This window comes from Nicotiana tabacum, chromosome 18 (assembly GCF_000715075.1).
Source record: "Nicotiana tabacum cultivar K326 chromosome 18, ASM71507v2, whole genome shotgun sequence".
NCBI classification, from domain to species: Eukaryota; Viridiplantae; Streptophyta; class Magnoliopsida; order Solanales; family Solanaceae; genus Nicotiana; species Nicotiana tabacum.
This window is the reverse complement of record NC_134097.1, coordinates 8696188-8713620: the sequence shown is the minus strand read 5'-3', so window position 1 is coordinate 8713620 and position 17433 is coordinate 8696188. Positions and strand designations below refer to the sequence as shown.

Here is a 17433-nt window from a genome sequence, read left to right as displayed (position 1 = left end):
ATACTCATTTAAAACTAATTTGTATATAATTGATAAATTGTATATGGCCATGTAATTAAGTTAAAACTTGATTAGAGAGAGTAATAAAGTTTCATATATAGTATAGGAAGGTAAACACCCCTTTTGATAATCATTTTACTGCTTAAAGACACTGTCAACTACTCCATCCGGTCCATAATAAGTAATTTTTTTGCCTTTTTTTATTTTGGTCCAAAATAAGAGTCCTTTTATATAACGAAGAGGCAATTCACTTTATGTTTTCAAAAATTCTTTTTATTTACATATCCCGATGTGTCAGGTTAACAATATGCAAATTTTAGTTAAATGTAATTTAGTCAAAATATCTTCTTTTCTCTAGGAGGTAGTATTTTCTTAATGGATGTGCCAAAGGCAAAAAAATCACTTATTATGCACCGAAGGGAGTATTTATTTTTCCTTCATGAACGTGGTGAACGAACATTGGCTAAGCAGAAAATAAGACAATGATAAAGTTGTCTTCATGTGACCTATAAGTCACGAATTCGACCCGTGAAAGTAGCGACTTTTGCTTGTATTAAGATAGATTATCTACATCACACCCCTTGGGCTACGGTCTTCCCGAACCCTGCATAAATACAAAATACTTTGTGTATTTGATTGCCCTTTTTTGTTTTTTCTTCATGATGCATGACGCCATGGCATATGTGTTGTCGGCCCAGGCACAACTTGCATTCAAAGACACTATAATTTAGGGAATTATGCAATTCACACCAAACATCTATTTCGCTACGTTCTTCATCTAGAAAATCAAGTCGTTAGCCAAAATAAAATGGTATGGACAGAATTAGAAGAAACCACTCAGTTTTGTCAGATAGATATCTAAGTAGGACGAGGCGAGTTTACTTAAAACATTTTTCTGCAAATTTCATGTCTTTGCTTTTGCAAATTAGGTATTCTTATTTTGTGGAGTTTGATGGTATATACTGCATTATTGTCGTTTGGTCCAAATCTAGTTGTTGGGATATTTAACTCTCGTTTATGTTCTAGTTTTGGCTTATTTATGTATTTCTCTCCCTTAGGAAATAAATCTTCAGAGAGTTAGGGAAATAGCAACACCCTTTTTAGCTTGAAATATTTCAAGACTTTGGTGACTTGAAGTAAGTAATTAGCTTTATAATTCCTGAGAAAGAATACAACTAAAAGATAGTTTACAAAATTAATTAAACAAATAGTATAATCTGTAAGGAAAAATTAGCCAAAATTTATTTTTCTTACATTAATGTTAAATAAATTAATTTTTTTTTACAAAAATCAAAACAAAAGAAGTAAATATAATATTGTAAACTAAAAGGTATATTAGTACTATAGAAATAAAACTTGAGGAGCTCTATGAAATTATGCCTAAACTTTTTATCTACGTAATAAAATTATTTCTCTTATATAAATCTGATCATTCTTATTACAAACAATAAAATAAAATCAGATCAGCCTTAAATCTTATAGCAAACGTATTTTTGTCTTTAACTTTCAATTTTCATCTGAAGTTGAAAAGCTCTTCGTACATACAAATAATATAAACGCCAAAAACCCTTTTTCCGTCGGTAAAATCTCGCCGGCCATGATTTCAGGTTCCGTCTCTCTCCATCTATGTGAACTCCACTTTCTGTTTCTAGCTTTTTTACCTTTGGCATAAAGTTTAATGTGGGTATCCCATATACTTCGAAAAAATATGAACAATCAATCTGATTTTGCTATTTTTTGTGTGTTAGTGGTACCTTTGCCCACATAGGAAATTACTCCTAAAAATACTCCAAAAATAATTTTAATTGTTTTATAAATTTTAGGAGGTTTTCTTTTATTTTGTTTTGCTTTAATTCAAATTGTTCATGCATATTTAGAAGTGTTTTAAATCATAAAAATCATAAAAAATAAATTATGGTAGCTTATTTCTTTGACATGCTAGTAATTAATTCAATTTTAATGTAAGTTAGTTTAAATTGCTAATTAGGTCATTTTCGCAAAATAGTTTCATTTAGCTTTAATTTGGGACAAGTGTGAAATTCAATTAAAGAATAATGGGGTTGGTTCCTTTAAATCTCGAAATTGGGCAGCTTCAGGCGGCCCAATCGCCCCAAAAGCGCCACATCCTCCAGCCTAGTCCAATGCCCGGTCCGGTTCCCTTATTCACTACCCAAAACGACGTAGCTTGGCACCGAAATTACGTCGTTTCCTCGCCTCTCCCTCCTCTCTAACAAAAGCAACCCTAATCTGAACCTCACTCCCACGCTTTCACTGAGTAGAAGTTGAAATTCCGATTTTTTTTTTTTTTAAAAAAACTAGAGAACAGAGACCCGAGAACGAGATTTTGGGAACTATTTTTTGGATTTTAAAGCTTCTGAAGGCTGATTTGCCGTGGACTGCTGCCGTTGCTATTGCTGTCTTGTTGAGCTTCATTTGGCCCTTTTTGTCTAGCCTTTATTTGGCGTTTCTAGTCAATTCTCGCACAGCTAGGTATGTATTTCGACTTGTATGCCCATATTTGATTTGTTATGAGATCATGACCATATTTATTAGCTTCTGATGTCACTTGATTTGTTACTGTGGATCATATTCCGTGAGCTAATGTATGAGACTTTTGTATGTGTTAATTCCAAATTTAATCTGTTATCATGCCTTCATTAGATTAGGATATGCAACATAGACGTACATAGATGTTAGGGAAAGAGAAGCTCATGATTTTAATGCTAATGACTTTGCAAATTTGTCCATCACTGTATTGGATCTATTGTTTGGGTTTAAAATAGTGACAAAGGTGTTTGGTGTAATTCTATACTTATGATTACATGCCTCTGTTCTTTGTGAAATTTGTGTGAATAAAGTATGTTTTCTTACAATTTGTTTCATTTAGTTGTTGAGCTTCCTTACTGGTTTAGCTAGCAAATTGCTTACTCATGTGATTATGCCGTTTTATCTCAAAGTAGCATGTTAAAATATTAGTTTTAAGTTTGAAGAATAATCTGTTGTATGTGATTCAATTGGGTTCAATTGTAAATGAGTCATGAAACAATTTTGAGCTAAGGATTTGGGCCGAAGAGTTTAACCCGGCCTAAGAAGAATCAAGAGCTAACTCCCCTTTTTTTATGACTAATTTACTACATTCTTTTCACATGAATTTGTTACCCATAATTCATTGCCTCACAACAAATCTCGAAGTAGTTTAGGGAAACAACTTATAAACATTTATAGTTTTGCTTTAGGCGTGATTAATTATAAATCATCGTGACTATGGGTACGGTTCCCGTATAATAGTCATGATACATAAATCCCAATTCGAGTGCGCGTTTCACGCGACTCGACCATAACTTCAAATAATAATAAAAATAAACATGTTGTAAGTCGCGGGTGCGTTTCACGTGGCGCGATTCGCAATATGTACAAAAACAAACAAGTGAGCTACATCGCGACTTGTTCAAATAAATCCCATAAATACTAAAAGTGGTCAAATAATTAAAAAACAGTTAGAAAGTAAAAGTGCACAATAGGTTTTAAACATGTAATAATTCAGATAGTTAGGCCAATTATTAATAGTTGAGCGACCGTGCTAAAACTACGGAACTCGGGAGTGCCTCTCACGTTCTCCCGGGTTAACCGAATTCCTTACTCGGTCTTCTGTGTTCGCGGACCAAAAATAGAGTCAGTTTCTTTGATTTGGGATTTTAAAATAAACCGGTGACTTGGGACACCATAATAATTATCCCAAGTGGCGACTCTAATTAAATAAATAATCCCATTTCGATTAATGTCACTTTAATTGGAAAAACTCCATATTCTTCGGAAAAAGGAGGTGTGACAAATATTATGTACAATTATTGCTGGGTTGTTGCCCCACTTGTGGGATTTCACTGGGTTTTTTGTTGTTGTTGTTGTTGTTGTTCTTGTTCTTGCTGGGTTGTTTGGGGCTTTAGCGAAGGCTTATAATAATGAGAATTAGGGCTACATAGAGGTGAATGAGTTGTATAGATATCTATCTGACAAAACTGAGATTTGAAAATTGAACTTGATAAAATCAGGTGGCATTTTTTGAATACTTTACTGAATTATAAACTAATAATTACTCATTAAGTATGTTTTATGTGGGTTGCTCTGTTCAATTTTGCAATGCGATTGAGCTTTATGCCTTACTGATATCCTCATTGTGTGTGTGTGTGAGTAATTGCAAAGTTGCAGTCCATATGTGAATTGAAATTGTTTAAAGCTATTGGTTATTGTTTTGGGTTTTTGACACGATAGTGAGAAGATGTTGGTGTATCAACTTTGTGCCTTATGATGTAGCATGATTCTTATATAACTCATGGTTGGCATGCCAGATGAGTCTGGCAGCAGATTCTCCGGTGCACTCATCAAGCAGCGATGATTTTGCAGCATTTCTCGATACAGAGTTGGACTCTGCTTCTGATGTATCACCTGACCAAGACGAAGTAGAAAATGAAGAAGCAGAGGGAGAGGAGGAGGTGGAAGATGAGGAAGAGCAAGATGAAGACGGTGGCGATGGTGATGATCATGATGATGTTGGCTCAGATTCTAGCAGGTATTATAACATTCTGTGTGAAGCTTGGATTTGTTACTTCATCTAAGATAGGCTTTTGAGTTAAACATGAAAAAGAGCGCGGATAGAAGAAGCAAATTACAGAAGGGTTGTGCTGATTTTCACCAACTACTGTTAGTTCTGCTGAAATTGGAAATCTTATTATTGCTAAATTTACTATTACTTTTTAAAGTTTAACATTGCGGTTTGATTTTTTATGCTTAAAACTACACGTTACATTTCCTCATTGATGTCTATTTTGATTATCATAGGATAAACAAGCGCAAAGCAGAGGTTTTGGAAGCTGCAGTTTATCCAATGAGTTCAGCATCTCGCGGAGAACCAGCAGAAACTTCAGGTCACTCTGTAGATCTGTTTAGCATTTTATCAAGATCGAGTTGAATGATTTGATGTTCTGGTGTTGTTGTAGAGATATTATAACATCTTACAATAATTTATTTTAATTCATGTCACCTACTTAGGTCTAGAGGTAGACTTGAGCCAAGCTCAGTCTTGTTTTACTGCTGGTGCTTGACTCTAAATGCAAAATGAGCTTCAAACAAAGCACGAGCTTTGATTATGGATCAACACTCGAGCTCAAGTGCAAGCCTGCCTTGAAATTCAAATGAGCTCATAATAATTTCGAGTTTGAGCTTTTATTCGAGCGTATAATATTTTAATAATACCATTTCATGGCCCTGAAAAATGGTTTGGAAATCTCTGATAGAGAAGGTCTCCTGAGATGGTTTGTCTGTATTGTACATAGACTTATAAATGCACTAGCTTGTATGTGTGACAGTATGTTGATTGACGGGGATATAAAGGGGTAAAGTAGACCTAAAATCTCGTGTAGAGAAGTTGTCTCAAGATTTACAATCTCTTAGCATCATTGTAACTTAGCTAAGGTTAGAGATGAACGAAGTAAAGTATCCACATAGGCACATAGGCGATAACTATGAGTGGGGTTAATGCCTAGTCGTTATCATTGCACTTACACTAGGTTAAGTGTTGGTTGTAGTCTTGTATATGCGTGTAGAAGTGTAAGTTTTACAGAACCTCTAGATCCAAAGAAGTCCTCATTTGCTCTTATACTGTATTAAAAAGTGAGTTGGACCTCTAGTTAATTGAGTGATTGCTATATGTGTGTAAAAGGGATGGAAACTTAAAATCATTTTTTTTGCATTTTGTAGAATTAGAGATTTGGTACATGTTTCTATCTTGTTGAGGTTCTTCAATAGATGCCTATCACTTGGAAGAAATTTTATGTAGTTGGAAGGGGAGGACAACTCTAAGGAACAACAGAAAATTGTGAAATGCTATTCCTCATTTCCTCTAGATGTCCCATGGGTTGGAGAGAGGAACAGTGAATGCTTTGAAGGAAATAAAGAGCCTCTATGCAGCTTGAATTAGGATTGTCTTCATCTTTTGGTTATTTGGTTTAAATGTTTTACATGACATAGAAAACTTGAAAAGACTGGAAGGTGAGGGAAACTCTTATCAAACAGAAAGTTAACAGAGTTGTAGAATGCTATTCCTTTGTATGTCCCATGGTTGGAGAGAGAGGAGCAGTCAATGCTTTGAAGGAAATAAACAGCCTCTATGCACCTTGAAATATGCTTGTCTTCAGCTTTTGAATATTTTGTTTAAATGATTTACGTGGCATGGAAAACTTGATTGATTTTGTCAGCTGCCACACAGCTAACAGCGAAGAATCCTTTCGTACTTTTGTATATTCTTCTCCACGAACTCACTTCTTTTTGTGGATATTATTGACCTTACCTATTAGAAAATGTTCATTGGCCTGAAGTAAATACAGTCTGATTATACTACAACTGGATCATTATGGGCTTCTGTAGTCTTCTTTGCTTAATTATATCTTCTGATCATCTTATTAAAACCTTAGTTGCCGAATTCTGACAAGGATAAGTATCAGATGGTAGGCTGGTCTTCAGTTCTTTAAAACTTAGGTTATGCCTTTTCCATATAGATGACAGCTATGGCTTCCTTGACACTAGAACGATGATGCTTCTTTGAGCTTTCATTCTTTGGGGAGGGACTAGAAAATGGCAAATTAGTTTCCCTGACAAAAGATCAAGCAATAGGGAAAGAAATAATTTGTAGGATGAAATTAATTAATAGGCTGCAGCTACTTGCATTTAGTTATAAGTTCTTTGACTCTTTCCTTTCCAGTCATCGACGTGCTCCTCCAGCGTAAAGTATGTGTGGGGTTGTGTGATAAACCTGAAATGTCCCTGTTTGCAGGAGCATCTCTGGATATATGCTCACATCCTGGTGTCATGGGAGGGATGTGTATACGGTGTGGGCAGACGGTGGAAAATGAATCGGGTGTAGCTTTTGGATACATACACAAGGTTATTCTTCATGATTCAGTAGTCACTAAAATACACTTGTATATACATATGTTCTTTTCTTGTGGGTTGGGTGTGGGGAGGGTTGAGAGGAATGGAAGGCACTATATGATGTGCTGGGGACAGCTATTTCTAGTAAACTTTCTACATCTTTACTGGATTCTATAATTAATTTTGCAGAATTTGAGGCTTGCAGATGATGAAATTGCTCGATTGCGTGACAAGGACCTGAAGAACTTATTACGCCATAAAAAGCTGTACTTGGTTCTTGATTTAGACCATACACTTCTGAACTCAACTAGACTTGCAGATATTTCAGCAGAAGAATTATACTTGAAAGACCAACGAGAAGTACTGCCTGGTATGCAACTCTTACTGGTTATGTGCTAGTGGCTTTATAATTTCGATGCTTATATCTTGCTCTTGAAAGTGATGAAAAATCTGTTTTACTCTTACATGGAAGCTAGGAAAGCAAAATAAGAAAATGTTGTCCAACAGGTTATACAGGTACTGCCTAGGTCTCCTAGCCTGAAATCTGTTAGGGATTTGGTAGTTGGACGGAAACATGCAGCGGTGAGGTGAAGTACTGCTAGGATCTCTACGATGTAGCTTGAATGGGATTTTATGGTATGTGTATGTTATGTGACTACTAGTTTAATGAACTAGATAGAGAAGGAAGCTATACAGAAAATACGAGGTAATGTAAACTACATAGTTAAGAAAATCTGGGTTATTGGAGTTAGTAGTTGTCCCTCTGAACTGATTTACTGCACTAATTTCTGTCATCTATCCTCAATCTACTACTAGCATCTTATTCCTTTAACTTGATCTCCAAGGTTTGAAAGGGATCTGATAGCAGGTATGTGTCTCTGTGACTATATTACTCTTTGATATATATCATACCCTATCAGAAGTGATTAAATTAAAGTCCAATCTAGTGGGTCATTATTAGAGAGATGAGGTTTTGTGTGTTGGTGCAGTTTGCACAAGATAGCTGAGAAGACTTTAGCTCATTCACTTGACTAGATGCATCTGTGCTTTAGCCATTTATACGAGCAATTAGGGTGCATCTAGTTCATGATGTTACAATATGTTAGATTTCTTCTGGCCTGGAGGCAGTTGTTTGTCGGAGCAATTTAGTACTGGACATAATTCCTGAATGTGTACTGAGGTGTCTCTGTTTGGAGAGAAATAGAAGATTTTTTGACATTAGTAGGTCCCACACATATTTTTATTTTCTTGCTTGGTGCATGGAATATGTAACTTCACATACCGACCTGCACTTTTAAGTTTGTGGTTAATTCTTTGTGGTAATCTTTGTCGTCGTGTACTTTTAAGTTTTGTCTTTTCTTATGCTAGTTTGCTTAGACCTCTTTTATGGTAAGGACTTCTTTTGCTTTTATTCTTGTTGTTTGGTTGTGATAGTTATTTTGCAGGTATCTGTCGTGCACTGTTTTATGATGTTTTTGCCAACTTGTGATGTACAGATGCTTTGAGAAGCAACCTTTTCAAATTGGATTGGATACACATGATGACAAAGCTGAGGCCATTTGTCCAGACTAATAAGAGAGCAAAGCAGTAGTTTATTCGAGATGTACATTTACACAATGGGTGAACGTCCTTATGCATTGGAAATGGCAAACTTACTTGACCCTGGAGGTATCTACTTCCATTCTAGAGTGATTGCTCAAGGAGACTGCACCCAGAGGCATCAAAAGGGTCTCGATGTTGTTGTGGGTCAAGAAAGTGCTGTCCTGATCCTTGATGATACTGAAGCGGTAAGCAATTCTCTAGGAGTATCATGTTCCTCCACGAAGAATGAAAGAATTTCTTTGGTGGTTAGGAGAATGCTAATACCATTGAGATAGTTCTTATTCCATATAGTAATTTTCCTTCTCAAAGAAAAAGAATGCTAATACCATTGAAGGCTTATCACGTACATACATACAAAGGGAGAGTTAATTGGATTAAATTTAAGTTCCCGCCACCCTAATTCCATGACAGCTTTCCATTTTTATGTATTGCTATTCTGACAGTTCAGATTTGTTTTTGGAGTTTAACTTATCTGCATGGAACTTCGTTGAGCCTGATTGTTATCTACGGTTCTTTGTTCGTGTTTGTGCCATGCGTTCACATTTGTAGTTCCCTCATTTTTAATGATTGTTAAGCATGTTCAAGTTACATTTGATTAGCATTTTTTACTGGCACTTTGCTGGGGGTGGAGAAAATGCAGGAGTTGCTGTTGACGTACTCAAAGCAAGTTTTGAATAATGGAATGAAACAATTTGCTGCTCTTGCCTGCAATTAATAAATTGGACGGTTTCTCACTTTGTGTGTTATCCTTGTGCTGAGTTCTATCATTTCAACACTATTGTACGTCCCTGAAGGGGCTGCCTGCAATTAATAATTATGTACAAGTTTCTGCTCCACTTGCTTTCCATTGTATCTCTTGTCAGATACTCCTTGGAACTGATTAATATCTACAAACCAGTTTCTTGTTTCTACATGTTCATTATATATCTTCATATTTTAGTCAGTTCTCTATGAACCATAGTTGTACTAATAGCTGTCATCAATTGTTTTTTCTTTAACTCCCATTTATGTTCCCAAATGCAAGTGCTGATTTTTTTTTTTGAAAATGGGGTCCGTTTGTGCTGAAATTCATAAAAGCAGTAGTTTACTGTAATCTTCTGCTCCCAGAAACTCTTTTAATTCAGACTTATTATTATAAACCTTTTGCGTCTAGAACTGTAGAACAATTTCCGTTGTTTATTATTCCCTATTTGATCAAAGTCTTAGTTATTTTTCTTGTGTTTTATTTATGGATACTTTTTCTTGATGTTGCCGATAGTTGGTTTGAGTTCTCCTAGTTTGAGTTAAATGTTTATGTTTGTATTGTATGACTATCTTAAACTTGTAAACTGCATGAATCTCTGTAAGACCTGCTCTGTGTCTAAAGTTCTCTGAGTAATCTCATTTGAGCGAAGACTATTATCAAGTTCCATATTTTTCTAAATTCTAATTTTTAATTAGAGAAATGAGTTGATTTTTGGGGGAACTGAAACCTGTGTTGTTTTAGGTATGGGGAAAGCACAAGGAGAACCTAATACTGATGGAGCGATATCATTTCTTTACCTCAAGTTGTCGACAATTTGGTTTAAAATGTAAATCACTTTCTGAAACGAAAAGTGATGAAAATGAAGCTGAGGGAGCGCTTGCCTCTGTTTTAAAAGTACTGCAACAGATCCACACTCTGTTCTTCGACCCGGTATGTTTTTTGCTATTCCTCCCCCAAAATTAACTCATACTTTCTGTTTGAGTAGTCTCAAAATCTGTCCAGTTTATTTTAACGAACCATAACATAATTAAATAGTTCTTTTATTTTAAGGAAACCAAACTTTATGCTAGAAAACGTTCATACTTCAAAACTAATTCTACAATTACGGACCCACTTCGTTTGAATACAAAAAAACTTCAGTTCTTACCTAAGTAATCATGTAATGGGACATCTATATTTGGCTCGAAGGGGGTAACACTTGCTAATTTTTTTACTTTTGATTGTAGCTGCCTTCCATTGTTGAGGTTTTTTTTTCTTATTTTTTTTTCAGGAACGCAGGGACAATATTATGGAGCGAGATGTTAGGCAGGTAAAATTCTTGACAAACAGTTTAATTTATAGGCGACTTTTAGTTTAGTACTCCTTCCGTCCTAATAAAAGAAACTTCTACTCTTTTCTGCCCATTCCAAAAACCTAACCCCTCGTTAAATATTCTTCTCCACAATTCAAATTAAGATAAACCAAAAATCCAGGGACGATATTATGGAGCGAGATGTTAGGCAGGTAAAATTCTTGACAAACAGTTTAATTTATAGGCGACTTTTAGTTTAGTACTCCTTCCGTCCTAATAAAAGAAACTTCTGCTCTTTTCTGCCCATTCCAAAAACTTAATCCCCCCTCGTTAAATATTCTTCTCCACAATTCAAATTAAGATAAACCAAAAATCCAGTTTTCACATTATTAAATACTCTTCTAAATCACTTATCCCAACAACAAAAGAAAAGGAAGAAACTCTGCTGAATTATTTTCGACCAAGTTCAATGTTCTGCCAAAAATTTTACGCTTAGTAAGTGATTGCAAAGTTGATTAAGGAAGCATGAATTTTAGAAGATTTGTGATAAAACAGATTCCGACTAATGTGAATTTATGCATTCGGCAATGAAAATTGAATTACTAAGTTTGTGAGGTGAAGAAAGTTTGTTTTAGGGAACATAGTTTTTGTTCCAAACTCTAAAAGTCCTGTTCTAATAGCCTAAGCATGGATGTGATTTTGTTTGCCAAATGTCATAGAAAATTACGTTGGAGCTCCCAACATGATTCTAATTGCCATAAAGTTGTTTTCCTATGGGGTTTACGGTGCTAGTCAAAGTAGATTGCATTTAATTGCGACGGAGGAGGGAATGTATTTTGCATGTCAGATTCTCGGTATGCATTGGTTCAACATCGTGTGTACACCTCTTGAATAAATACTTATTGAGTGATTTGTGTCCATTTTGTGGTTTATCACCATAGATTCATTACTTTACTCGAAAGCTTCCTTTCTGCTGCCTAAGGTGGTTTGAGGCTTGCTTGCTTAGTTGTTTCTACATATTGCCTACAAGTATTGGCTGTATTGCAGTCTGTGAAAGTAACACTGACCTAATATATTGCTGACTTATGTGCAATACCTATTTCCCATGAAAGGTTAACATTTGGTCCTGAGTGAACTTTGATATAATTCGTCTTTTGCTGATTACCAATAACTTAATGTAGCTTATGATGCCTGAATTTGGAAACCATAACAAGGAGTACTGAGCTTATGGGGGACCTTCAAATCCTGAAAATACCCACCTCTGCTCTTCCCCCTCCCTTCCCAAAAGAGGTGGAGGTTGGGGGCAGTCCAGGGAAAAAGAAGTGAAAGAATACCATGTTCTGCTGATCTCGGTTCTTTAAAGAAAGTTGAAGTTGTAAGATCATAGATCGTATATCTTAAAGTGTAACAATCGCTTCTGATTAATATCACTTGTAATTGGGTATTGGAGCGTTTTTGGCCCTCAACAAGGCGCGAGACTACGTCATCACTTATGTTTCAGAGAATTTAACAGCTAAGCAATTTCAAGCAAATTGGGGTTGGCTATATGAATCCTAATTGTCCATGTCGCTCCATTTAAACCCGTCTCAGTCTTGTGTCTAGAGAATTTATTTAGGGACACTGGTGTAGTCTAATAAGAATTAGTTGGCATTTTTACAGGTGCTGAAACAAGTTCGGAAGGAAATATTGAAGGGTTGTAAAATCGTCTTCACCCGGGTGTTTCCTACACAATTCCAAGCAGAAAATCACCACTTGTGGAAATTGGCTGAGCAATTAGGAGCCACATGCTCCACAGAAGTCGATCAATCGGTGACACATGTGGTCTCCATGGATGCTGGAACTGACAAATCGCGTTGGGCGGTGAAGGAGGAGAAATTTTTGGTCCATCCAAGATGGATTGAAGCTGCTAATTATTTATGGCGAAAGCCGCCTGAAGAAAACTTCCCAGTCAGTTCATAACAATTTGCTAACCTTATTTTTGTAGTTTTGAATAGGGGATATAGTGATTGTAAATTATAGTAGAATTCTTTCAGGTTTATTTCACTACCAGAAATTAAGGCTGTCCAACGGGACGGGCCGTCCCGTCCCACTTAATTCTAAACGAGATGGTCCCATGTTAAACGGGACACGGGATGGCCATTTTGTCCTGTCCCGCTCGCCTGTCTTGCGTCCTATTTTTTTTTTGTGCATTATATACAAGAAACTTATAATCCTGCTTTTCAAGATTTTTCTAAGACCACGGTTAGAAATGATATTTTTAAATTTCAAACTGAATATCTTCAGTATATTCGTTGTGTATTTTCACTTAGATTGTAAAGTGTATCCCATCTGATATAGGTCGTAGTCCTAATGGTTGTGATTATTTAACTGTTACATGTCATTGGGTTGATCATCACTGGAACATGCAAAAACGTATTATTGGTTATAAATTTGTTGATTCAAAACACACTGGAGCATATATTGCAACTACTGTTCTACAAATTGTTGATTTTTATGGATTTATTGATAAAGTTTTAGCTATCACCTTAGATAATGCTTCTGCTAAGTGCTAATACAACTGCAACAACTAGCTTAATGAAATGATTGCAAAATTAATCCAACTTATGCACCGGCCATTAATGAAATAATTGCAAAATTTAAAAAGTATTTTTTCCCTATTCCCCAAGTTTATTTAATTTCTATTATACTTAACCCATCTTTAAAATTAAGAGGTGCAAATGGACTTGTTCGTAAAATTTATGAGAATTTAGCAATTCAAGAAAATGAACAATCATCTCTCGACTGCCAAGCTAACATATATTATTATGTTAGATCAATATTTGATAAATATAAATCTATGGAAATAACAAGTGGTGAAACTAGGGAAGAAGAAGAATACAATGAGATACTTAGCATTGAGAGCTATGACAACATGGAACTCATGGAATATTAATCAACATTGCCAATTCCAGAACAATGTCCGAGAGAAATTATAGATAAGTTACAACGAAGTTATATAAGAGCTTACAAATATTAGTATGATAATTTATAATTGGCTACTAAGAGGCCTAGTTCAAACAGAACCCTTCCTAGAAGGTGGCTGCGTAAATTAGGTGCTCTTCAAAAGAATTATATTTGTATGTGAGATTTGAAAGTTCTATTACTAAAATAAAAGGCTCTAAGCGTTGAATGTTTTTTTATGAATTGTCTTACACTCTTACTTAGTTACTTAATGGCTTGAAGTTATATTAAATAAATTATAACTCTATTATAAATTTATAATTACTAGAATATTTCATTACAAGTCCTTTGTTTTAATAATTTATAATTCTTTACTTAGTTTTCTAATTTCCGTTTAATTTTTAAGTTTATTAAATAAGTCAAAAAACTAGCTGTTGCAAACTTTAAAAACTTAGTTATTGTTAAAAGAATAGCCGTTGCCAAACTCAATGCTTAAATAATTTTTTTTTAAAACGACACTTGAGGCCCGCGAACCCGTCCTGTCCCGTCCCATTCCGTCCCATCCCATTTGTTAGCGGGACGGGATGGGTCTACCGTCCATCCCGTCCCGTCTCGTCCCGTTTGTTAGCGGGACGAGATGGGCCTACCGTTTCGTATCGTTTCGTCTCGTCCCGCCACCGCCCCAGCTAAATGTCGTCCCGTCTCGTCCCATCTCGTCCCGTCCCGTCCCGTTAATTTTATCCCGTCCCGTCCCGCCCCATTGGACAGCCATACCAGAAATCATCTGATTATGACAAAAATAGTTCACGGAGGAATCAAACCAAAATCGGAACATGCACGTTTAAGCAAATTCAACTGAAAAGGTGGATGAATTTGATACTGGCTCGTCTTTCTCATAGCTTCTAGAATATAGTCTAGACATTGGATCTTGTTTTTCTGTGCTAGGTTTCGGATTAAGTTTTATGTCAGTGATACATTCATGTCACTTACGAGGTAATTACAGGTACATTAGTTATACAATCAGGTACACATAGAATTATGTGATAAACATTAGATGTAATTGGATAAAAACGGTAATTAACCTGTTATAGTACGTTATGCTGTTAGTGTTTAGAATCTTTGTTAGTCCCTGTAGCTTAATTCCTAGGTATTTTTGGCACTTCCACTCAGTTTCTCTATTGAGTACTAGATGGTTAGTGCCCGTGTATAGCACAGACCCAGATGCGGATCCAGAATTTAATTCTTATGGGTTCAATTTTAAATTTTTTAAAATTGAACCCATTATATTTTTAAAGTTATGGGTTGAGATCTACTATTTTTGCAATTTTAATAAATTTTTACATATAAATTTTTACTCCGCGTCGAAAGTTATGGGTTCAGTTGAACCCGTACATAATATACTACATCCGCCTCTGCACAGGCCCAATACTGTAAAACTTGAAATCATCATTCACAAATCACAATTAACTTTGTTATGATACAAAATTGCGAAAAAGATACAAAGGCATCATTGAAAAGTTGCACAGTTTTAACATACATGAGAGTACTATTTGCATATTCTATTTACATATTGACAAAAGTGATGCACTCTACTTCAAAAGTTGCACAATTTTTACATCGAAGTTCCATTTGCATATTAACAAAAGATATTGACATCTGTAGAATTATAAAAAAAGATCAGGTTTTAGAACCCGTATAACATAATATATTAATTAATATGACAATATTACTGCCTACCTACCCTTTTAAATCACGTTGTTTAGTCTAGAAATGATATCTTACTACCTGAAAAATCAGGCATTAACCACAAAAATAATGTGTCTGTAGGTGCATTAGTCCCTGAAAACAGATTGCTGTGAAATTTGTTAAATTTTTCATAGCTTTCCTGGAGTTGTTTGTAGAATGCTCCTGTTTGGCTTTCACAATTGTTGGAAGACTCCAGGTTGTGAAAGAGATCGAATAAATTAAGAATTTAATGTAACGATGATAGATCATTGTAAGTTTTATTGGTAATTGGCATACCTTTTTTCAAGAAATTGTCCTTAATTACCATATATGGTTGTAACTTTGCCTATGAACAAAAGAATCTAATTGTTGAAGAGAAAATTTTAATAAACAAAAAATTCGGGATTTGGTTCAAATAATATCTCCACATAACTAAGTGAAAGAAAAAAACGATCAAAATGTTAAGTTGCCTCGATATTATCGTTATCCCAATATTCTTCTCATGCAAGTTTCAGAATCAGCTTGACGCCCTCTATCCTACTTAGGCCATTGCAATTTTAACTTCATAATATAAAAGTTGTCAACCTTCTATAATTTTCAAAGTTTTCAACTCTAACAGAAGCAAAGAAGATAAAGAATAATAATATACCAATCCTAACTACTTTTGATGAAACATAATTACTCCTCTTGTTATCAAACAAATACTTCCTTGTTTTCAAATGTACCATCCGCCAAATTATTACACAAGAAAATCAAGAAGAGTTACTTTTACCAAAATTGGAGGTTGTAACTATCTCATGTAAACAATGAATAATGACATTATGTGTGTTGAAGCTAGGATGCCTCTTATATTTCAATCTTCTCTGGTATTGATTATTGCAAATAATTTAAAAATCCAGTTGCACAAATATAGAGTTACACGTCAAAGTTAATTTTATGTAACAAAAGAGTTAACTAAAGAAGATGTAACTGATCAAGATTTCAAAGGCTGCCATGGAAAGGCCATTTTCAGGTGGTATTATAAATTCTTTTAATAGGTTGATCATCTTATTTCCTAATCATCATCTTGTGGCTCCTTATTAGGTTCGAGCACAAGCAATTCAATGGTATTTCTAGAGAGAAATTCAACCTTCCGTATTCATTGACAACTTTAAGTCTTCCCTTGTTTTCAGAGACTGAGTAACACAACTAAAATTTTTCCAGGTAGAACCTATAAACGGGAAGCAAAAAAGAACAGTCAACTACTAATTTCCAACATGTAAAGAGAAACAACTTATCACAATTAAAAAAAAAAGACGAGGCAATGTAACAGGGGAGAAAAGGCAGACCACTAAATCTACTATAAAAGTGAAACAAAGACAATAACCTACCTAAATTCAGCTAGTTGTGCGTGCTACTCGAGCAACAAAATTCTGAGAAATCATACCCAAAATATTAGAACTTTGATATAAGAAGATATTAACTTGAAAAAGAGGTAAATACTATTGTTCCTAATAGAATGTTTTTAAACAATCTTGATTTATTATCATCTTTGACTCTCTAGTATGCAATTTATGTTTTGTGCTTGATGTTAGCCTGTTTGCGAGAAGCGATGAATCTCTTATGATAAGAGAGCTCTGATTGATAGAAACATTGGCAGAATCAGAGCACGAAGCATTAGATTATTCAACGTTAATTGAACTATCAAAAAGACACTGTATTTTCAATTCAATTTTGCTTCCTCATCTCATGCTAAAGGGCCTCTTTTTTCAGGTGGCATCAATAATCAGTCTATTTAATTCACGTCTCATAACTCTTTTGTCAAATTGTATTTCTTCCAATGTTTGCTTATTTTTATGATTTTTATTCGTATTCGATATCTCTGCAGCTATTCACGGAATATTTTTCTAAAGAACAAGTCTTTGGAAAATAGTAAAGTGAAATTTGAGTTGAGAAGACCAAACAAAAAGGAAACAAAAATTAAATTTAACTGAAATCTTAAGCCAATTGCTTAGACCACAACTTAAAGCAGAAAGTATATTGGTAGATATCCTGCATATGAAAACAAATGGCATGAGATTCAAAGAGAAACAAAGGGAACACAAAAAAACCGAAAATAAAGAGCAGCAACAACAAAGGAGAATCACAAACAAAATATGAAAAATAAAATAAAAAAAAGAAATAAAATCAAAAATAGAAGAGACACTAACCTGAATTTGTAATACCC

General features: G+C 34.9%; 1 protein-coding gene across 1 annotated transcript; it reads left to right on the top strand.

Moving 5' to 3' along the window:
• Positions 1-2259: 2259 nt before the first annotated feature.
• Positions 2260-12831, top strand: LOC107802706 (RNA polymerase II C-terminal domain phosphatase-like 4). The gene is given in 10 exon segments (XM_075236570.1): positions 2260-2490; positions 4347-4567; positions 4837-4922; positions 6827-6936; positions 7114-7294; positions 8421-8494; positions 8496-8711; positions 10013-10201; positions 10542-10580; positions 12222-12831. Coding segments are annotated over 9 exon segments (1416 nt in total). The 5' UTR covers positions 2260-2490; the 3' UTR covers positions 12522-12831.
• Positions 12832-17433: the final 4602 nt, after the last annotated feature.